This window comes from Mugil cephalus, chromosome 16, assembly GCF_022458985.1.
Source record: "Mugil cephalus isolate CIBA_MC_2020 chromosome 16, CIBA_Mcephalus_1.1, whole genome shotgun sequence".
Lineage (NCBI taxonomy): Eukaryota > Metazoa > Chordata > Actinopteri > Mugiliformes > Mugilidae > Mugil > Mugil cephalus.
The window spans coordinates 4,636,901-4,661,407 of NC_061785.1; the positions used below are offsets into that span (position 1 = coordinate 4,636,901).

At 40.8% G+C, this 24,507-nt stretch overlaps 1 protein-coding gene across 1 annotated transcript; it reads right to left on the reverse strand.

Moving 5' to 3' along the window:
- Positions 1-299: 299 nt before the first annotated feature.
- nhlrc2 (NHL repeat containing 2) lies at positions 300-24,158 on the reverse strand. The gene is made up of 12 exons (XM_047608302.1): positions 23,974-24,158; positions 20,977-21,129; positions 15,954-16,003; positions 15,006-15,411; positions 14,218-14,339; positions 14,006-14,135; positions 10,822-10,915; positions 9,598-9,829; positions 6,897-7,019; positions 6,483-6,692; positions 5,263-5,479; positions 300-976 (listed from the first exon to the last, which is right to left on the reverse strand). The coding sequence occupies exons 1-12, from the start codon at positions 24,134-24,136 to the stop codon at positions 711-713; spliced, it is 2,166 nt and encodes a 721-aa protein (XP_047464258.1). The 5' UTR covers positions 24,137-24,158; the 3' UTR covers positions 300-710.
- Positions 24,159-24,507: the final 349 nt, after the last annotated feature.

Below are 24,507 nucleotides of genomic sequence, written 5' to 3' on the forward strand. Positions count from 1 at the left end.
TCTACTTATTACGCATTTGAAACTAAAATGAAAAATGCACTTTTAGCTTCCCATCTTAATCATCCCTTAGAATTAATCCTACACCACTTAAACCTTTAAAAATCCTTTATTTATTTATTTTATTTTATTTATTATTTTACCACCGTCTTATTACTCTTGGGTATAAAAGAAAACCACAGACAGTTTTTTAACTTATGAAAAGTGAATGAATATATTTTTGTGGCACGTGTGAATTTAATCATCTGAAGATTTGAACGTTTAAAGCTGATACATATTTTTTTTTTAATACTTGAAAGTCATTTTCCGCCACATAATTAAATTCAATTCATCATCTGTCCATCGCTCACACTCTAACCACCACCTGCCAATTATTAGATAATAATATTAGATATTAAATCTCTCATCGTATCCACAGAATCTTTTGATTTTCTGCTTGGATTCAGTCGTGTGAGCGTTCTTAATATAAAACGTGGAGTGGAACTTTTCCATCTATAAAGCGCTTCACCGTGACTTATTTCTGGTTACAGTCGGTAGAGTCCGTCCTGATGAGAATAAATCTGTGGTCATGGGTTATTAGGCTGCTGTTGTGCAACTTTTATAAGACACCGGGGGGGAAGCAACGATTTTCACTCCCATCAATAACTGTCACTCAGACCAGAACGTCTTGCGGTTTGAAATGAAATCTGGTTTGGTTTTGGTGGAGAGTTTTTTTAGAAGGCGTGAGCCAACGCCACGGTCACCTCCTCTGCGTCTCCGGGGCCGGCGCTAATCTGGAGAGGCTGGGAAAAGGCGGCCGCTTTCATCATGCAGGCGTTACCTGCTTCCATGCAGTAGTAAACCCACACGGCCAGAGTGACGCTCGGGGCGACGTCCGACGGCTTCGTAGCGGCTGGAATCTCGGCCGAGACGCGAAGAGGCTGCGACAGATCCACGATTTCTCCGGTGATCACGGGGCTGTTGAGCAGCCACTCGTTACCTGAGGGCAAAAAAAATTTTATTAAAAAACGAGAAAACACCATCAAAGAGACAAAATCACCCATCTGTTATACACCGATCAGCCACAACATTAAGACCTGGCCTTCACTCTTCTGGATTTTTTTTCTGCTCATATTGCGAATGCACCATCGATGCCGTTAGCCGTTTGACTGGTAGCACGTCAAGCCCGTCACCTTGTTCATTGCTTATTGTTAAAATTCATCTCAAACATAACAAGGAATTGCCAAAAACCGGCCCAGTCCAGTGGGATGAATTCGCAGGGTCTCGGGAGGTTTGAAAAATAACATTTTTACATCATAATCGTGCTCCTTCGATTGTCTAGACGCGCAAAATATATGCAAAGCTGGTATTTTATTACTTAAATTTGTCTGTGCATTGACTGCTGATGTGATTTTAGTAATTTAAAAGTGATTTATAACAAATAAGATGTTGGAGATCTACGAGGATCTTCGTGTTGACCTTATTCCGTGGGGTATCAAAAATACATAATATGTCCAGTCAGGCCAAGCGTGAGGAATTTGCAAATTGCAAAAATTACAGACATTAACATAAATTTCTTCATAGAAGTAACTGCTGCTCCAAAATTTTCCAATTAGGTGTCACATTGCGCAACTCTGAGAGCCAGAACTAAACTGTAGATGGAAGAAATGTGCTGGAATTGCACTTTTTTCTTTAAGAAATTTCATATTATTCATTAATGTTGTATAAAAGGATATTTCATTAAGTGTAAACATTTTCATAATGTACTTCTTTGCAGTAAAACAACCCCTCCCTCAAATTGGGCTGTGGCCCCCATGAACTGAAATGATATTGACACACCTGGTTTCATTTCTCAGACCTTTTTGTGCAACAGTTTTATTATTAACATTATGTTGTGGCTGTGTGTGCTAACGCTAACTTACAGCTAATTATCAACTATAATATGTGCAGGACTTGACTGGTCAGTGGCCAGATTGTCCGTGTTTGATGAGGTGTTTCGTCACATCACAGGTTTGTGCAATTATTCAATGAAATTTTCAGTAATTTGAGAACTTTCACAAAGTGTATTTGTGTAAAAATCTTTTGAATGGGGAGGAGTGGTGATATTTAAAGGAACTGATTGCTTTCTGTTCACTTGATTAATATTAAATGAAGCCAAAAAAAGAGAAACATCCAGTTTCCATATACCACAGTACCCCCCCTCCCTTCCTTGGAGCCACAAGGGAGAACTACACAATATTTGGAAGGTGGTCATAATGTTATGCCAGATCGGTGCAGCTAGATGGATAGATGGACCTGATCGTGGCGCCAGCAGAAGAAAGATTTAAGTGATTGGAAAAGTTTCTGACAATCCATCTTGAGGGCGACATGAAAATAAATTCGATATAAAATTCAACCCAATGGCACCAATGGAGGGAAAGTCGGGAAAATCATCAAACTCATTAGGACACGCCCCCTGGGGACCGTGAACGTCTGCACCAAATTTCACAGCAATTCATCCAACTGCTGTTCAGATATTTCAGGTTGTGTACCAGCGCCCTGACAGACAAACACCAACATGGCTAACAGGCTAACGACAAGATCGATGCGTAGTTAGGGGCCGTATCAGTCTCGGCTCTGCCGTGCCCTCAGAGACCAGATGTGTTTGTGGGAGAATGTTTGCCTGGCATCAAGATTAATCGCTGAGTGAAGCCCGTGTGCGTTACACAACACCGCTAAATGGAGCGCTCTGAAATCGCAGCGCAAAAAAACTCACAAAAACCAAATCAGTTGACGTGAGAGCGGGAACATTACGTTTCTGAAACACGGGGCGGGATATTTTTGGAAACCTAAAGAGACACTAACCACTGAAAGATAAATGAAAGCCGAGAAGAAAAGGGCCGCGACTTGAACTGTGAGAAAATCTTTTGCCAGAGACCCGCAAAATCCATGCCAGCGGTGATTAATGAAGCCGGGGGCCTAACGCGGGGTCCGAGGGATTCAGCCATTTCTAAAAAGCAACTAAAATAAAATAAAAAAATAAAAAAGACTATTTAGATATGGCCTGCACTTTTAACTTGATCCATTAAAATTCCTGCCTCTGCTCCGCTCTGATCTGATCAGCATAAGTCTAGACTGGGTGTAATGGGACAGGGGAGGATCACGTAACATAGCCCGGTAGCTAATTATGTGAAGCAAGGCATGCCGTCTTATCGAAACCTTCTAAAAATAGCCCGCTGATACGGCCGGCTGCCTGCTGCCTTTCTCTTTCACAATGATGGAAACTGTTTTGTTCCGAACCTGATGAATGAAGCACCGACTGTCACACTTCACACTCACGCTCTCAAGTCCGATCCCAGTAGATCGCAATCTTAAAAAAAAAAAAAAAACTGCACAAAGCCTCCAGCACCACGGCGAATGCAAACATTAAATCGTCCGTGTCGTTTGGACTGAAAGAGTCTATTCATCCATAACCCTCAGCTGTGAACCATAAATCCAAGGCGTAGGCTGCCGGAGTGAGGATCTGCTTGTTCTACAGTGCGATGAACATGACACGAAGGTTAAGCATCATTCACCGCTCATTGTTCTTTGGCAGAATCGCAGACCAAAATAAAGCCCAGCAGGAGAGAATGAGAGGCTTGAACTTCAGCACCAGCGTTTAATCATAAATTCGGAGATTAGGTTGGTTCTGTTCACCTGCAGTTCCTGACTGTTTTCAGAATTAACTGCGGCCTAAATACCTCCAGTGAACAGCTGAGCCGCTGTAATTAGACAAAGCTGGACGGCCAAGCTTTGGATTAATCCACAAATTGAAGTAGTATGAGCTGCTGTTACTGTAATATATTGAAACTTCTAAGTATTCTGGGAAAAATGGGCAAAAAGAAACAGAAAAAAAAAACTCCAGATGGACATTTTTGAGGCATCAGAACTAAAAGGTTAAATCGACCTTAATTATTAACCCTTTAAGACCCAAACATCCACCTGCGGTATTTGAATTACCGTAACTCAATGATGGATGAAATTGAGCTTCCTGGAAAAAAAAAGCTGCCATTACGGTAATGATGCAATGATGCTGTCGGCTGCAGGTTGGGGGGGCGACGCAAGACCGGGTAGACCCAGGAAGAAAGAGTTATTTGGAGGGATTTGTTGGTAAAAACGAAGTTAAAAGGTCTTCCAGACAAAAGCACAACTTCCCACACTTTGAATATTGTAAATAGTGCAAACCGCTGTGAGTTACGGTAATTAAAAAACATTGTGTTTTTAACATATCACCAGCGATATGTTCATGTTTTAAAAAGGTTAAAATCAAAAAAAGCCTGATGTCTCTATGAACTGGATATGTGTCATGAGACAACAGGGCAACTTAAAATGTGTAGCAACGCAAATGAAGTGAGAGTTATTCAGTGGTCAAGACGTGTTTAATGGTTGCAAAGTTAAATGGTGTGTGGCTGAACCCCGGTCACCAAGGTGACGGGGACGACGTGCTAACAGTCAAGCTAACGCTGTTAATGATGCGTTCATACTACGGAGCAGAAAAGGCTACAACTCGCGACACTGTTGCCGAGTGGGACTGGACGCATCGATCTAAATATCGATAGTAGCGATACCATGGCTAGTATCACTATCGGATTGATACTAGCTTCTCCATCCCCATCTGTAGCAAAAGGTGAGATATGGATATGAAATGAATTGGTACTTGGAAGAGGAGACAATTACACGGGATGCAGACTCACTTCTTTTGGTGGAAAATAATTGAGTCAACATTTCCCTCTCTGGGCAATTTCTATGTTTGTTATAACAATGTTGCTTTTTTTTCATTGTTAAATTTATATTTTTGTTGCTTTTTCTTTTTTTTTCCTGACTTTTACAAAAACAATTGTGTGAATTGTGTATTTTTTGTATAATTTTTATACTGTTAAATTATTTCATATTTTAATTAGTTAGTAGAAACAGGTTTATTTGCCTAAAATATTTGTCTTGTGTTTTAATATAATCAAAATCAAGTCAAAATTACAAAGTTATTCAATGATTATGATATTTCAAATAAAAAGATATCGGCGATACTAGCCCTATGTTTACTTGGTATTAAAATGATACCAAAATTCCAAGTATCGCCCACCCCTATTGCCGAGTCTCTGTTGGACTCTGTTGGGTGGAGGCGTTAAACTGGCAGATAAGTGACAAAAAGAAGTTGAAGTGAGTTTTTATGTGTTGCATCTTGTCGCTCAACATGAGTCGCACTTAAACAACAATCTGCACATAGTGTGAACATAAAAGCATCAGTGGGGATAAAACCGGTGGACTCACCTTCCGCTGAGAGCGCCCAGCAGCTCGGTGCCTCCTTGGTGAGTTTGGCTCCTTCTGGCAGAGACACCGTGAGCGACAGGACGACGGTCTGGCCTGCAGACACCGCCACCGGCGGCATCTCTTTCCTGGCGGCTGATTTAGGCAGCGTGGGGGCTTTGGTGGGACCTGGAGGCTTAGCAGGGACCGTGTCCGTGCAGTCGGTGGTGGAGATGGGGAACTGGATGGGACAGAGATTTTTGAATTAAAGGGGAGACGAACACAGTGACCTTTCTCTTTCACCTTTCATCTGCAATCTAATAGCACAAGAGCTTTTAGGAAAGATTAATGACACAGACGTGGGTAAAATGGAAAGTACTTCCTGAAAGTCGGAAGCATAGACTGTATATAAATATGCACAATGACGCTATTTTCCCGGGGGATACAGGTGGCCGCCATCTTGTGAGTTTGGAGCCAGAGTCTGATCAGTACGGTCGGAGAGTGAATTATTATAATTATTATTTATTTCTCTTTACAGCTGCTATGGGACCACTTTACGGAGCGGTTGCCATGACAATTGGCAGTTGCATCCTGTTTCCATATTGACAAATAACTAAAACAAAAAATTGACACTTGAACATGCATCAACGTTATATAATCTATATACTGGCCGGCCGATATCTGCATTTCTTTTACTGGCATCAGTATCGACCGATACACATATATATACACATACATATAATTTCGATATATATATATATATATATATATGTGTGTATATATATATATATATATATATATATATATATACATATAGCAGAGTGCGTGATTTGTTTTTTGTTTAAATTGATACTTGTAACATTTGTTATCATTGTGTCATTTTTTTACTATGTAAATGGAGGGAGAAAACTGGTATCATCCCCAAATATTGGCTCAGAAAAATCGGCAGCATGTATCGAGCATCCTCCAATGCTGAGGTAAAAAAAAATAAATCAGTATCGGCCCTACAAAGTGCATATCGGTCGATCTTTAATATCAAATAGCCAAAATTACAGAAACCATCCTTGAAAACAATTATTTGATGTGTATTTTAGTGTTTTAGTTTAGGCCCAAGTCCCGCCCACTAACATGGAGGAGGTGGAGCTTATAACCTAAACTGCAGCCAGCCTCTAGGGGGAGCTCTACTTGCTTTGGCTTCACTTTTGAGAAGTGGATTTTTGTAACAAACACACACACACACACACCAGTGAGACAGTCTTGGAGGTCAGGTCCAGCACTTTGACTTGGTGGTTGTTGGTATCAGCGACGTAAAGAAGTTTCCCGCCATCGCCAACGCAGATTCCTCCCGGTTCGTTGAAGCAGGACTTGATGAATTCGGGGCCCAGGGAATCTCCGGCCTCTCCTGTCCCTGCTAACGTGCTGCACTGCTTTGTCTTTGGATCTACCACCTTGATCTGAGCCGTGATCACAAGACAACAAACGAACACACAAACAAAAGAAGGATTATTATATACGTTCCCCGTATATGGGTTTTTAGACCAGACGAGGTATAAACGCTTTGTGCATTCACTCCACGACCCCAAATGAGACGAACAGAAGTGTCGAATGCGTGCGCAGTGCAGCTTTGAATTTGCAGCCTTGTGACACGCGCCGCTTACCTTGTGGTTGTACGAGTCGGCCACATAGAGCAGCCTTTGTTCGGGAGCCCAGGCGACACCGAGAGGATGCTGCAGCTTGGCATCCACCCCTTTCCCGTCTGCATCCCCGAAAGCAAAGAGGTTCTAGTTCAAAGAAGACAAAAAAAACATTTCAGAGGAGATCAAATGGAGTTAAAAATACACACGAATGCCCAAAAACTGCAAATTGTGACCCTCATGTCTGAGCTCACCACGGGTCAGAGAACAGAACAACCAAGGTGAAATAATTAACAGCCTCCATCTACATTTAATACGTGTTCCTTTTTCTTTTTTTGGAAAAGATGAGAAGGAAAAGAAAGTTTCTGCCTCTTCTTTACTATTATCCATTAGGAGGATTCTGGAAGTAAAAACACAAAGGACACACTGGATTCATTAACATAAGGGTGTCTGAATAATTCATCCAGAACCACATTCAAACGGCGGCAATATCTTTCAGTCCCATTAGTTACTGAGCAGAAAAAAAAAAAAAATAGCAGAATGAGTCATTCTTGAGAAGTTTTGAAGAAAAGTACAATAACATCAAGTATAAATGTCATAAAAAAAAAAGAATACAACAAATGAAAACATTTTGCAATTATAAAAAAGCAAAAATAAAAGCATTTCATTGATTTCCTAAAAGCAAATTGAGTGAAGAAAGTCCCCAGCGCTACAGGACAATATAATAAATCACTACAGCAGCCAATCAACCACCAATTTGTGAGAAATTGGTCGGAATTAAAACCAATAACTTTTCATTATGTATCACTCCGCGCGCTAAACGAACAAATGAGATTACGATCTTGTAAAATGTCGCAGGCTCCGCGGCTGCAGTGGAAACACAAACATATCTGTCGGTTAAATCGCTAGAGTAAATACCAGCGGGTTCACATGTGCTCATAAGTTCACTCCAGAGGTAGGAGACAGGAAGACAGGACCTCCAGAAAAAATGCCCTTTAGGTGCAATTTACCTACAACAACAATAAATAAAGTAACAATTTGGCATTTTTGGAAATACACCAATCAGACATAACATTATGACCACCTCCCTAATTTTGTGTAGGTCTTAGTTGTGACTCATCAGAGGACGGACATGGATCTTCTGAGGGGGTCTGGTAACAGGATGGGGTTAGTGGGAGGGGCTTTGGGTGCTGTGGGTTGAGGGGAGGGGCCTCTGTGAAGCATCCTACAAGTACTTGATCAGTTTGGGATCTAGTGAATTTAGATAGATGGATCTTCATGTTTTTGTGTGTGCATCTGCATCAGGCTGCAACCTGCTGGGGGTCTGGTCTGGTCTAGGTGGGGGCTACATTTCTAAGTAACATCCACATGAATGAACACCAGATCTGAAAGTTTCCCAGCAGAACATTGAAATTGTCGGTGTTCTGCTGGGAAGACGGTTTAAATGTCATTTACTTCTCCTGCTCGTGGTCTTAATGTTGTGGCTGATCTGTGTAACATGGGTATACTAATACATAAACAAGTGGCACATAAAATAAAAAATTTAGGTTGACAATTTAAATAATGTCAGGGGTAGTTTCATAGTTTGAAACAAGCTGCAACTTCCGGGGCTGGAAAATTAATTGTCAAACTCATTTCAGTTCAAGGGGCCACAGCCAGATTTGATCTTTATAGATAATAAGATTATAAATAAATTAGCACAAGACGGTCAAAGTTATTTACTTCTCCCGCCGGTGGTCATGTTGTCTGCTCAGGGAATATCTCGGGGAAACTGCAGCTAACCAGCTGCACCATCTTTAGCTTCATACAGATATTTTATGTTGTATTTATGAGAAAGAAGAATATTTCAATTAGGAAAAATCCAGAATACATAAACCTCGTGTTGTACAGTAAATAATTCCTGTTCTTTGGCTACAGTATCGTATATAATCAGTGCACATAATCAAGTCATCTGCTCTTTGGATGCATTTCCAAGTACTGACAATGTCATCAAAGAGGAGGACGTTTAATATTACATCGACTTACAGCAGCTCAGTCAAGAGGAAAATCATTCAGGTACAATGTGCTGATGCACATAAAGCAACAATAAAAAGTGCAAAATTTTACGCGTAGCCGCTTTAATCCTGTCGAACGGTTTCATGTTTCACTGTCTCAGTTCATTAGCTTAAATTCCCGGTGAGCAGCCGAGTATGTATCACTGGGTTTTTTTTTTCGCCGCCATGTTCACTGAATAAACTGTGTGTGACTCTCCTGGTTAATTACTCCCGATTCTCATGGGTGACTACAAGCGTACGAGCTCTTGGGAGGGTTTTACGAAAATATACCAGAGTGGCAAGAAATTAAAACAGATCAGCTGCTGTGAGGAGCTAAAAGTGCTTCTATATGTTATTTTCAGGCTTTGCTTCAGGAACAAACGAAAAGAATTTGTGTTTATTTATGGATTTTTAAGTCATTTTTGTATAGAAGCCTGTGTCTGTCTAACAAGGTCTTTCTTTATAATTGTCAGTGGTAGATTTACATGCAGGTTTTCTGTTGTTAAAGGATACTATACTAATGCTATGTGGTTGTTACAGCCTTCTTTACAATCCAAAACTGCCTTTAAAATTCATGTGGTGCTTTGTTCTCTGCAGCCATTTGAAATGCAGCCGTTACAAACTAACAGACGGTTGTACTGCAAAGAATAAACCATCCATCCATCCATCCGTTATCAGCCGTACACACCCACCAGTGGGTCTCTCTCCCCTCCAACCAGCAGCTTGACGGCTCCGTCCTTCAGCGCCAGCGTGCGGATGGAGCTGCTCTCGCTGTCGGCCACGTACATGCAGCTCCAGGGCTCCTCGGGGGCCAGAGCCAGGCCCGACGGCTGAGCGAAGCTGGCCTTGTGCGGGTACGAGTTGTTGCGGTTCTCCTCGTTGCCGCTGCCGGCCCATCGCACGCAGGTTCCCGCCTTGGACTCACTGTCCAGGTTGAAAAAAATAAGGAGATATTAAGAAAAGCACTAAAATGTGTTGAGCGTTAAAGGGGACATGGAACATAACATGGTAAAAAATCAGCTGTTTTAAAGAAAATCATCTTTTAAAAGGCATTCCTAATATGATTTGGGGCGTACTCTCTGCCATCTTTATTCAATGTCACTTTATTTATCTTATTTATTTATCTTCTTTATTTATCAGTGTTAAAAGACGCCTTCTTTAACCTACTACGTCCTCATATGGGGACATTAAGTTCGTTATTCTGGAGCCAACGTAAGTGAACAAGGAACAAAACCCAACCAAATTCTACAGTTGTTACTTCCTTTCTTATGCTTATTAACTTTTCTAGTTTGATACAATGCGCAAATTTAACAAATTCTGTCACAAGGCGTCTGTAACGAGCTACGACGTCGCTAATTAGCGAGTACTGGTTTGAGGAGGTTGTTCTGGTATTAAAAAGAAGTGAAATAATCCCTGTGTCCACATACGGGGACATTATTTATTTATTTATTTATTTTAAATACTTCCTGTTTTAAGATGATGCTTAATTTTTGTACTTCTTAGTTACCTTGAAAGAAGAAATTAAAAATGCATTACAAACAAGTGTCTCCTTTAAAGGCATTTCTCTATCAGGACGTTTCATTTCTTCCTTCATTTCTCTTGATGAAAGTCCCCGTAATGGAGCCATGTGGTCACATACTGTTGTCAAAGAGCTCCTGTGATATTATCAGGCACATACACCGATCAGCCACAACATTATGACCACTGACAGGAGACCTAAATAACATTAAATCCATCACATTAAGTTTCATGCTGGGAAACTTTTAGACCTTGTATTCGTTTGTTTGTCAGAAGAACCGTGTCCATTCTCTAATGAGTCACAACTGTCTCAGAGACCTACACAATACTAGGAAGGTGGTCATAATGTTATGCCTGATCGGTGTATATTGGTGTATAGTGGCGCACCAGTCTCTCACCTTCCTTTGGGCAGTTTTCCATCTGCCAGGAACAAAGCCCAGATCTGGTGAGTCCCTGCCATGGCTATCCACAGTACGTTGTCTTCAACACCGCCTACACATGCAAATCAAACACGAATTCAAAAAATAAATTACCAACTTGGAACTTGTGTCACTCCTCTTGGTGCCATTCAGAAAAGAAAAGTCCTCGTATCTGTCTTTCCTAAGTTAGTGCAGCAAAAATAGATGTAATATATATATTAATATAAATAAAATAGATGATTATACTGGATGATCGTCTCAGTCACGTGCAGATCCCCGGGTTGAACTGACAGCAGCGTGTCTGACTAAGCCCATATGCCGTCTCAGATTCATCAGATTCACACGTGCCGCCATCATGATAAATACGGTAACATAACCTTTTATAGCATCTCGTCTCAGCCTTTTTCCCGATCACGTCTCGCTGACAGTGGACTGACCTGGTCGAATTAATTATTCATCCACATGTAAGATATTTTCACATGAATATGCAACGAGTGTTTGGACATAGTCTCAGAGGACAATGTTAGCGGAGTTAAAGGTCTGGTACAACATCCTCAGACCATGTGGTGGTGGTGGTGGTGGTGGTGAGGCTTCAAAGCAGCAGGCTGCGTCAACCCGAGCTGGAAATCTGAATAAGACAAACCACCGCTTATAACTGCATACATGCGATTGCTAAATAATAGCGCTAATATTCTGGAATTCCATTTATTCCATTCAAGAAGTCAGGTTGTGGAGGCTAATCAAGATATTTCCCTCCACCTGGCAACGTTTTCTACATCCTCAAGAGGGATTCCAAGTTGTTCCTTGGCCAGATGTTCAATCCTTCCAGCAAATTATGGGTCTAACCCATGGTCCAACAGAGACCAAACCACGTCAACCAGCCCCATCTGATGCAAAAAGAGATCGTCTCTGACTTCCTTTCAGATGCATTAATGATCAAAGTTAAACAATAACCTTGTATTCCACCATGTCTGCATTAAACCCGTCCAACCAGGAGAAACGACTACAGCTTTAAATCTGCAGACTAAATGTCCACAGGTCCTAGAACAGTCCAAGATTTAAACCAAGACTTGGAGATTAAAGGCCTGAAAGTTGAGACTGTCACATATTAAAGGAGATTAATAATAAAGGATCTTTGAATGCTCAAGGCAAATTAATAAAAAAATAGGGGGTAAAAGGGAAGTAAGGATTATTCTATGAGAATATTAAAGAACGTGCTGGTTAGTTTACGGGAGTTTGGGGTTTTTCTGACGTGGTTTTCACTCGTTAATGATTTTTTTAATTTTTTTTGATGCTTCTAACTCTACTGTCTACCATATTTCAGAGGTTTCGTGATATTTAACCCTTACGCCCTCCTCTGATTTATTACCCTCTGGACACATTCATGGCAAAAATGTACATGCATAAAGAAACAGCCATAAAATCGTCATACATCAATATTTTCTTTCAAGTTTTTTTTCATAAATCACTTAAGCAACTTCAGAAGTGCTCAAAAATACCAAAACGTCCATAGTTTCAAGTTTTTAACCACTTAAATGCCAGCCCGAAAATATGAAGTATTCAATGTTTTTTTTAGAAAAACAAAACAAAACAAAAAAAACACACAAAAAGTGAATTATTTTCCATTAAATAAACAGAAGGTGAATGGGACTTTGAGTCTTGGATATGTCAACAATTAAAGCAATAAAACTGGTTTGATTGTGTTTTTTATGTAGTGTCAGATACTCCCTCCAGACACCGTCATGGCCCAAAATGCCCCATTGACTTCCATTATAAGTACATTATTTAAATCTGGCTGTAATTCCAGTATAAAACCATCCTTTCTGTGATGTTAGCATTTAATTTAGAAGAAAACTAGTGATATTTGACATCTTATTGGGCGAATGCCACACAGGTTTTTAAGAAATGGTCGAATATTTGTGAAACACTAGGACCAGAGAATAAAAGCTACAGCTTTCGGGTCAATGTGATGATAGAGTCAGTGCTTTATAAATAATAAGGACAGCCTGGATGATGGCGGCTCCCTTGGGGTCTTTTTAGTCCTACTGTATATAAAGATTAATCGTATGATTCTGAGAGTAGCCAAAGATCCTCTGGGCCACAGACACATTTTCTTATTGCTTTATTTTAAATGTAATTTCTCACTTCTACTTGTGATGTGTGCACCTTGTGACCCTGAAGTGACGCAGAGGTTTTTTTTCTGATGTCCATGTAGTAGCCCTTTTATTTTTTTGTTTTTTTACCCCCCTCTCCATTAAATGTGTTTGAAGATGGTCCCAGCGGAACCAGGACGGAGACACAATTCTGTCTAGAAATGGAGATAATGCTGCATGTTTTCAGAGTACCTCTCCGCTGAGAGAATGACAGCGTCACAGTTGAACTGTACTCACGGACAGAGCCACAAATAGTCAAGTATCAAAGGGGAGGAGGACAAAAAAAACAAACAAACAAAAAATAAATGAAAGGAATAGGAGGGCGGATAATCCCTTGTTTCTCTCTCATCTCAACAGAGCTTGTTTGCTTATTGGTTTTGAAAAGATAATGGGCAGCACGGGCGGTAGAATTAGGTGGGGACGTGTCCACACCAATAACTGTGATAAAAAATAAATTACATATAAAGTCTGCCGTCCCCTCTGCAGTGGTCTTGGTACATAAATGGCTCCTCCTCATCATTTTAGAGCTTTCAAGCCAGAATATAGTGAAAGACTGAGTCAAAAATATGATTTTTAGGACTAGAATGGGAAAATTTATCATATCGTCCATCCCTAAAACCAAAACAACGCTTCCAGGAGGTACCATGTTGTCCCCACCAATGTCAAAATCAAATCTACGTCCCTTGTGAGATCCAATTTGAGAAAGGTCTGGTGGTGAAGTTGTTTCAAAAACTATCCAACCTGCACTTTGGAGACGACAAACCCCATAGCAGTCACTTCCTGTTGCTAACAGATCTCAGCTAGGAAGCTGAAGCTAAGATCTGAAATACACTATTTTTTTTTAGATTAACTAAACACATTAGGGTTTATTTGAACAAAGTATCAGATCGATATCGCCGATATCAGCCTGAATTTTACTCGGTATCGGATTGGAAAGAAAATCTGTGGTATCGAACATCACTATTGTCGCTGAGTTAGACAGGAGGTAGGAGGTAAATACAAAAACCAACCGGCAGTGCCAAGCGTCACATCCCAAGGAGAGCTGATTGGCTGCTGAGGTCCCATGGCTCCGCCCTCTTTGTCTGTGCCCTGAGTGCCTACTCCAGCTATGGTGGTGACTCTTCCCTCCAACAGGTCCACCTGAAACAAAAGGACACACATATTGTTAGGCATTTGCAAAAAAAAAAATGCAAAACTTTTAGAAGATGGAGCTCAGCGCTACCTTTCGAATCAGGTGGTTTTCCGTGTCGGCCACATATACAGTGTCTCCTTTAATGGCGACGCCCTGAGGGGAGTTAAAGGAGGCTTCAGACAAGAGGCCATCTTGTCTCCCACTGCCAGGCCCTGTGAGAGACGTGATAATCCAGTGAACAATATGGTTCTGAATGAGCTCAAATAGTAATAAAAAATCGTTCCGTAATCACTGTCCGTTTAGAGCTGTTGGAGGGAAATTGGTTCGCCTTCACCACTTTCAAGTATTTCCCATATAATTGGCAGGAAAATAAGAATACGTGGACAGTGGAAGCTTTCTTTTTTTTTTATATTCATGCGCACAGCTGTGCTTTAATCTTGCTTATATCAGAACATGAATTTCAGCTCCCTATTTTAGATCCGCTTCGCCCTGGTGCAAATATTATAATTGCATATAATATGTGCTGCTCACAGAGATGAGGTCAACGACACTGACATAAAGAACGTTTTTTTTTTTTTGTTGTTGTTTTTTTTCCCCCCTTCACTCTTAGGTCGGTGCCAGTTCCCAGCGTGTACTAGTCCCTGCTTTTGCCAACCTCTCTCTGCTGGTCTGGGGACAACACAGACGACCATGTGCCTCCTCTGAGGGTTACTGAGGCGTGGGAGTAATCTCAAAATATCATCACCGCTCTGAATATTTTTGTTTAAATTGTACTGACTGTACTGAAAGTAAGAACAGGATTTTTGTTTTTCTTTTTGACGTTTTTATGAGTGAGGATCGAACGTGCTTGTATGTCTCAACCCGGCCAAACCTCTTACCTCCTATGACGTGTAGCAGGTGTCCAGTGGTAGACGCCACCAGAACTCTGTGATGCCCGGTGTCGGCTACGGCCAGTCTTTTGTTGGCGTCGTCTACCGCCACCTTCCCGGGAAAGGAAAGGACGCTGGGAGGCAAGGAGTCTCTGTAGAGCTTGATTCCCACCGTGTGCGTCTTCAGCAGGCCCCGTTCTCCGTAATAACGCAACGCGCCGTCGGTGAAAAGCGTCAGCCGGTCGCGGTGGCCTTCGCCAACCAGGGAGAAGAGCAGGTTGCCGCGGGGCCCGAGCAGGACCAGCGTGGGCCAGCAGGACACCTCCAGCTCGTGCCAGAGACTGGCCTCGCTGTCGTTTACCACCGGGTGACAGATGTCGTAGCGGAGGACAGCGCTGCGAATGTTGTCCAGGACCTTGGAGTGTTTTACACATAAGAGAAGCTCTGCGATTGATCTGTTGGTGCTATTTTTTAATTCATACATTTAAATGTTGTTTAATGGCACCAATTGAGGGCATAGACGTGAAAACTCTAAAATATTAAGAGCAACTGTTGGGGCGGCAGTAGCTCAGGAGGTAGAGCAGTCGTCCAATAACCGAAAGGTTCGCCGATTCCGCCCTACCCTTAATCTGTCCTAGGTCTAAACCCACCTTGCTCCTAGTGTGAACTCCACTGGTGTATAATAAATAGTATTTCCCGTTTATTAACTCAATAAGAGTAGGAAAGTACTGTGTCTTTGTTTCCAGTAGTTCTGCCACACCGGCAAACAGCTCCACAAACGATTGACAGGATACCGAGAGAAATCTCGGTATCGGCCCTTAAGCTGACACCTAATTAGACGTACAGTATGATCTTTTATTTCTGATTTCTTGGCAAAAGACTCTCTTGCATCATCCTCATCAAAATTCAATGCTATTTATAAAAATGCTACCAAAAGCAAACAATTAAAAGGCTTACCTTTTCATTGGGGAATTTGGCAGAGTGCACGCCAACGATGACCAATCCGTCTGAGAGAGATTAAACAGATAAGGCTTGTGTTCGTTACCAAATCTACAAACAAACACAAAGCACAACCACCTACAGTGTCTGTCTAGGGACATGAAAGATTAAATATTTGCGCAAAACTATGTTCTGATCTTTCGCTTTATATCCAAAAACCAAATAATTTCTTTCTTCTTGAGCTCAAGCAAGTGTCTGAGCCAAATCTGAAGTAATTCCTTGAAAGCATTTCGTTCACAGAAACTGGGAAACATGTGAGGTCACGTTGACTTTGATCCATGACAACTGCAATGAAATGAGTTCATCCTCGAGTTCACAAGTCAGAGTCTAGGAAGTCCATCACTGGTGTCCCTCTGGTATCGATCATGTGCAGAAGAATGGAGCAGACCTGAACAGAACAGGGACCTTTGACCAAGACAATCCAATGAGCTCAACCGTGAGATTGAGAATTTAGACATTCCTGAGACACTGTGACAATGCGACACTAGTAATTAGTTCACCCTTGAGTGCACATTTGCACTTTCCCAAATTCCCTAATGACATTCCCTAAATCTCAATTTGTTCATCCTCAAACCTCAGTGAATATCTTTACCAAATTTTAAGCTACACCTTCAAGACGTTCCTGAGATATCACATTCACAAGTATGGGACGGATGAAGAGACAACCCCGGCCATATAACTCTTCTGGCCGTCGCCAGCGCTGTGGCTCAACAACAACCATTGTTACACAACTGAACAAATGACACGAAAACAGAGGGAACTCATGCTTCTCCAACCGTAACCTCATTAACATCTCTGTTGACGTGTTTTGTGAGAGCGTGATCAATAAGGTTCAAAGAGGATGCAATGATCTTCACACTGAACTTTAAGTCTCGTTGTTTCTTTGCAGGCCAATAACCCTCAGGCTCTGGTCAAACTTCAGGCTCCTGGGAGGGCGTCAAATTCCTTAAGTGGAAACCATTTCTCGGTTGTCATGAAAGGCCACTAACACTACGCTGCTTACACAGACAAAGTTAGCAGCTGGTTATACTTTGATTTTTGACAAGGCCAACGAGGGGTGTTCAGATGTTACGCAACTGGAATGCTTGAAGCCATGGAAAACATGTTTGTGATGCTGTGCTGAACAGTCTTTACATAGCAGATATGTTGATAGGCTTCCTTCCTGCTTCCCCAATCAGTGCTGGACTCTCTATGGAAACATAGAGAGTCTTTTGTGCTCGTTTCGGTCGTTTATTCAAAAATTCTACAATACTGTAAGTAAACAGAGCCAGAGTGGTGCGACGGGGAATGTCAAAGGTGCCTCGACGTTCTGAGAACACTTTATTCACACAAAAACGGGCATGACATGGCATGAAAACAGATAATTAGGACAGTGGAATCAATATCACACCATCCCAGGCATGTCTGAATAACTCAGTGGTTCCCTGCCTTAGAGAGGCTTGGAGAGGGTTGCTAGCTAAACGCACAGCAGAGGATGAGTTAGAGATGCACGATATGACCAGTATGACCATCAGAAAATTCTGACTGGTGTTTTTTTTCATGCATAATCACATGTTCGCAACATTTTCCACTGGTTGACAGAGGAATTAATGCAGCAGATTGACTGAAGGATGGACTATTTCACTGTGATGATGAGTAAATATTGTAGAATGAGTAAAACAGGTTTGCATGGCCCCATGTTAGCACTGCCTGCTGATGTGGAAATCCGCGGAAATTCATGGTTTAATTTATTTTGACATATTTATTCATATTTAAACTGTGCTATGTCTGTGATGTCAAAAGCAGTGCTACTGTAATCATTCATAAAAAGCTAAAATTGGGGACATTTTCGGGGACCGTCGTCAGGGACGTCTGGTCACCCTAAAAAAAATAAAAAATAAAAAACAAACAACCAACACAGCACCTTTATTTTGGAGTAAGTCTCATTCTGCTGCTTCGTTTTTCGGATCTTTCCATCTTCACCACGCAAGTGACGCAGTCGGCTCCATGTGTGTTTAGAGGCACTACATTGAAAATGAATTGAGCTGAAACAACTCAGTTCAATTCAATTTTATTTATATCGCGCCAATAACAATACAAATTGTCTCAAGACGCTTTACAAAAACCGGCCTCCAACCTCCAGAGCAAGCCAGTGTCTCACGATGCGACGCTCAGAACGCAGTGTAATCAAATGCACTTATTAAATATTAATAATAATATTAAACATTCGTATCGTAAAGGAAAAAAATACCGGTGTTCGGGATGAACTGGTGCACCACCCAGCCCTAGGACGAGTCTTCATCAACTCAAAAAACACAGCTTCCAAAGCAAAGACGAGGAGAAAACGTATAAAAAGTCTTCCCTCTGCTATCACTATGGTTTCAACAACAAAAATATTCTTATCTACAAAATAAAACACCTTGCAGGAAAACTTTCCGAACCACTGGATTAAAGCAACTAAAGACCAAATACATCTGCAAGGCCACAGGTGCAACTTCTACCAAGTAACCTGAAATTTTTAAGGTTCTGATTTCATGATATTTCCCAACAACAGCCTCATCAGGTAAGATGTTTCCTCTTCAATGCCAAACCTTTTGGGTGCAAGTCATCCCATGTAGCAACCATAAGCTCACAAGTTGCATTTGAAGACCATACACTTCATTAATTTAATGAAAATGGAAACGGGAGTTAGAGACGACCACAGGATTTCCTGATAGTTTGTTCCAGATATGAGGAACAGAGACAAATTGCTTCTTCCCCCTTATTTGTTTTAACTGAAGGGGAAGCCATTATCCATCCGGTGCTTTATAAATCAACAGTTTATGAAGCACATTAGATGCATAAATTACCATTCGTTCCAGTCGACATGTTCTGTGAGACAGAAAAAGACAACAAACATCCTCCTTAAATAGCCCGAGCTGGTGACTTCCTCCTCAGAACTAAAAACACAGAATTCCAAAAACTCGACACAATCTGCGGTGGATTTCGTCACCCGTGGGCTCTGCCAAGCAGCGTAGCACCGGCACAGATTGTAGTGACGATGGGTGGGTATTGGGTGGACTGTGGGAGTGAATGGACAGGGTGGCTCCCACACCTCGCTGACCAGAGCAGCAAACAGAATGTACCCATAGCGGTGCCAAAGATAAGGCAAGTATGATAATGTGCGGTGCAATGAGGTGTGTGTGTGTGTCTGTGTGTGTGTGTGTTCTCTCCGTGCAGCGCCACGCCCACGACCGCATTTTAAAGCCGCAGAAGATTCAGATGATCCTTTGAAGACAGTTCTTCTGTCACTTCTCTTAACTTTATTAACACTGGACGCATGAATGGACGGACGGGGACTCGGGAATAGAGTCTCATATCGAATACCAGTTTTTGTTTTCTTTTTCATTATGATATGAAGTTTCAGACCTTCTAAACACGTATGGTGGGACTGTGTCGCTGTGAGATGTGGTGAAGATGGAAAAATGAAAGCGGCACAACGAGAAGCCAAAAAAAAAAAAATAAATAAAAAGGTGCCGCGTCACCGATTTCTGATAACAGTCCCTGTTTTGGACTGTAGCACTGTTTTGACCTGTCCCCCGGCTAAAGTGGTCCCTGAAAATGCTTAAAAGCTTTTTGTGAATGAGAAAAATTAAAAAAAAAAAATGAAAAAATGCGCGCCGATTACAGTTATTACGGTAACTGGTCGCGCTGCTATTGACATCACAGACGTAGCAGTTTAAATATTTAATAAATATGAATATATATGTCGAAATGAATTAAACTGTAATTGTCCTTGTTTCTTTGTTTCATCTTGATAACATTTTTTTTCTAATTTTTTAATTTTTTTCAATAGTTCAGTGCTAACACGGGTCCAACCAAACCTGTTTTACTACTAGTGTGGGATTATTCTACAATATTTACTCATCATCGGGGTAAAAACTAGTCCATCCTCAGTCAATCTACTGCATTAATTCATTAATACTCAACCAGTAGAAAATGTTGTGAACATGTGATTATGCACGAAAATGAATCTTTAACTTTATTTATGTCATTTTCTCTTTTTTTGAGAGATGAATTATAGTCGAAATAACAGTAACTGTACAACTGCGTGCAAAATAAAAATGATAAACAGAGGATCCACAACATATTCTACCATATTAACAGAAACGATATTATCATATGCACATTTTTAACACAATATTGAAATTTAATTTTTTTTAAATATTTTTAGATTTTTAATGTCAGACCTTCAAATTAACCCCCCCAGGCATTTTCTGAGACAGGCGCTGTACAGCATATACATCACTGAGCACCGAGCGCTATACGAAGAACAATAAACCTGAACTTCCACAGGGGCACAGTAACAGGTATAGCAGCTCTCACGCAGCAGCTCGGGATTATTTTTAGTCGCCGTCTCTTCACAGCAGAGATAAGAGTCTTTCGCGCTCGTGTGGAAAAGAAGCATAACGACGATGCACGTCAGCTCCTCTCTGCCCCGGTGAACTTACACATGTTCCCTGAGACGCGGCGGCATGAAACGTAATACATCACTACCTGATACGTGTTCCCTCAGTGAGGCCTGCCAGGCTGCTTCCTCCTCCTGCTCCCAGAGTCTGAACACATGAGATTAAAGCGCTCTGATGCGCCACAGCGCTGCTTTTTTAGAGGTACGCTTACGTGGTCATCATGTAGCAGGAGATGAACGTCATTTAATTGAAACTAGTTTGTTTTATCTGTTACAGCTTACTCATACGTGTAGAAGTCTGAGTGGCCTTTAAGCTAAATCATTCACATAAATATCAAGTATCAGAATTTTAGTAATTAACTTTCATCTTTCATTATGATAGTTGGCTTTCTTAATTTGGACAGCAGGGACGGCGACAGGAAATTGGCAGAACACTCTAAACTTTTCGTCCCTGTCTATATTCCCAGACTGAAGGCACTTCCACTAGCAGGTTAATTCATCTTTTTACGAAGCCAACGCCGTCATTTAACGTCCGGGAAACCAAGCGGCACGAACCTTGGACGGAGCGCTCCTCCTCGAGCCGGTGCAGGTCGGGCAGGATGTGCATGCAGTTGATGCAGCAGTAGGTGAAGAAGTCCAGCAGCACCACTTTGCCAGCCAGCTCCTTGTGCAAAGACAGAGGCGCCTCCGTGTTCAGCCACGCTAAGCCTGCAGCAAATCACACAGTGGAAAATGGTGCTGTCATCTTTTTAATTATGTTTAGTCACGGTGCTTTACGCCCGCTCGCTGCTCTCGGAGGACAGTGACGGCTAAACACCTAACGGGCCTGTACGGGCCGGGCAGAGTTAGTGACATGTAAGGGGAGATGTTTCTGATGGATCAAAGCTATGAGTCCGAGGTCCTTATAGTCCAAGCTCTATTATAACACCATAAAATAGCCTTTGTTGATACAGATCATGTTCCTTAAAGCACATGCACTTAACTGTTTTACTTGGCAATGTATTCTTTGACATATTTCGCTTTTTATTTATTTATTTATTTATTTACACATCATTCTGAATGGATCATTTTGAATGTAATGCTTCTAAACAGCAAAACAAGAAGACTTGTGCAAAATAAAAGGTGCCATGTCAGTTTTTTTTGTTTTGTTTTTTAAGGGTGACCAGACGTCCCTGATTTCTGGGGACAGTCCCTGTTTTGGATGACTTGTCCCCGCGGCTAAAGCTGTCCCCCCAAAATATCCCCAATTTTACCTTTTTATGAATAAGAAAAAAAATGTTGCACGCAGACTAGAGTTATTACGGTAGCTGGGTGCACTGCTATTGACGTTACAGATATAGCAGTTTAAATATGTTTAAATATGAATAAATATGTCAAAATAAATTAACCGTAATTGTCCCTGTTTCTTCATTTCATCTTGATAAGATTTCATTCTTTTTTTTTTTTTGAACTCTGAGTTGTAAATGTCCCCGGATTTCTACATCAGCACTAATACAGAGCTATGAAAGCCTGTTTCACTACTAGTGTGAAATTATTCTACAATATTTACTCATCATCACAGTAAAATAGTTAATTTATTAATTCCTCTCTCAACCAGTAGAAAATGTTGTGAACATGTGATTATGCATGAAAAAATAAAAATACAGTGACACTGTCAGAATTTTGTGAAATACATTTTTGGTCATATCCCACAGCTCAAATGTCAATGGCACCTGACTGGGTTAAATAAAATTGTTAAAATTGTACGTATATTTTTCTTTGGTCACAGATCAAACCAAGCCCAGACCAGGAAATGAGCTGAGCTTCAATTTTAACAGTTAAATAACATTAATTATTTTACTTATATATTACTTATTATTATTTATTGCAGTGACCTGCATCCACTCACAAGACACACGGGTCTTTTTATAGCTTTTTAATTTTATTTTACTTTTTTTTTTAAACATTATATTAACTGTCTGTTTTTTTTTTTTGTATTATCATTTCCCCTTATTTGCTCATATACACATATCATTTGCATGTTCGGAATAAATCACTAAATCGATCAAAATCAATCAAAAGATGCAGAAACATTTATACAGAAACCCATCACTAGTTTGTACATAGTTTTTATTAACTAAAAAAATAAATAAGCAGCAACTTGTCTGATTTTAAAACATTAACAATAAGTAAAGGTTATTTTATCTCATCTAAACTTACTTTATCACTTATACTTTATTAGTTTGATGGTGTCAGATGTAGCTTCAAGTGTACATTATGTAGATGGTGCATGCATGTAGGTTGTGTTATTATTTATGTTATTGTGTTGTGTATTGGGTTGTGTTAGTCTGACAACCAAGAGTTTTTCAAATCTCAAAACCGAAATCAAATCAGTTGACGTGTCTGTTATTTTCCTTTACTTCTCTTTTTACTTCTCTGAGGTAATTGACCGGCGCGACTGATCCGATCGTCTCTGGGAACGTTCCAGTTTTTCCGTGGATTATTTAGTCCGTCTCCCTGTCTATTCGTGTAATCCCTGCTTGACTCAAAAGTGCTGAGATCAAGGCTCTGCGGGGGGTCACGCCATCTGCTGCAAGATTCCCCGTCGCTGGAGAAAAAGGAATCTTGATAACTCTGGTCGTATGTTAGCAATGGTGTCACGCTGCAGAATAAATCTGGGGAATCAATCATATAAACCCTTTATGGCTGCATGCGATGCATACATGCACAGCATTCCTCAACGGCCACTTTGATGCCCTGGAAATTCGTCGGTAACATCAGGGCAAAGAAAGAAAACTAAACGTTTGTCTTCAGTGCAGATAAACACATTCTGGAGGGACTGAGGGGCCGGTTACGGTCACAACGACATGTTTAATGATCTACAGTACATCACCATCTACTGGTGCAATGAGATACTGCCAACACTTGAGCGTCCCACAAATAAACTATAAAAGAAATCTAATGTTTTTAAATTTAAATAATAATTACTTGTTGTAATAATAGATATACAGAGTGTAAAACCTTCCTAATACTGTCTAGGTCTCCCTTGTTCCTCTACAAGAGTTGTGACTCAGCAGAGAATGGACGTGGGCCATCTCATCATAATAATGATAAATGAGACCTCTTGTGTATTGTCCTCTATTATATTAACATTTTTCCTGTATTTTTTTTAAATTTTATATCTTCAAGTGCAAATTTGACATCTTAGTTCGGAAGACACAGGGCTGATATATAGATAAAATCTCTGTAATGTTAAAAAAGTAAGTGCTAAAACTTTTTTTTTTTTGCAGAGCTGACACACCCAATATTGCAACAAAAATAAACCACAAGGAAGCACAGTGACCAACACGAAACGACTTCTGTTAATTAGAGATGAATTACTACTTAGCTAGTTTGTGGTGTTACGGGTAGTTATGGTTTAAATATAAATGATACACAGAGAAAACACGTGTCAAAAAGTATTGAAAAGCCAATAAAGTTGTCAGTGACTGTGCAGTATTCATTCACACAGTGCCAACACGTCTGGACCTGCACTGACATGCAGAGCTAAGCTAGAACTTTAAGTGGTCTAACCTGGCTGGAAATCTGGTATCTTCAGGTCCCCTCTCTCGTCTAGCTTTTTCAAATATTCAGAGACCAGTTGCTCTTTTTCTTGCTGCGTTGAGGCGTCATCCAGGGCGCAGTCCAGCTGACTTTGGATAGGAGACAGCGTAGAAAGGCTGCTATGAGACGCCATGTTTCTCTCAACAACTAGTGCTGGGCGGATCGATCCAAATAGCGATACCAACGATGGTATCGAAGATCGATATTTCAGTTTCAATATCTCTCATGTACGACTGAAGTGATAATTCTGTACACTTTGTTGGTTAAAAAAAATCAAAAAGAAGTGTAAATGAAGTGAGAGATTCAGTTTAATAATTGTACTGTAGTTTCCGAACACTGCTTAAAATTATTTATTGTCGTTTGTTCTCAAGCGATAATTTCGTGCTATTTCTGTACAAAAAAGTATCGATATCAGTATCGGCGATACCCAATCTAGGTATCGGACACCACTAGCAACCGAGTCGGGTAAATTCACCGCGAAGATTCGAGACGCTGCTTTCGACA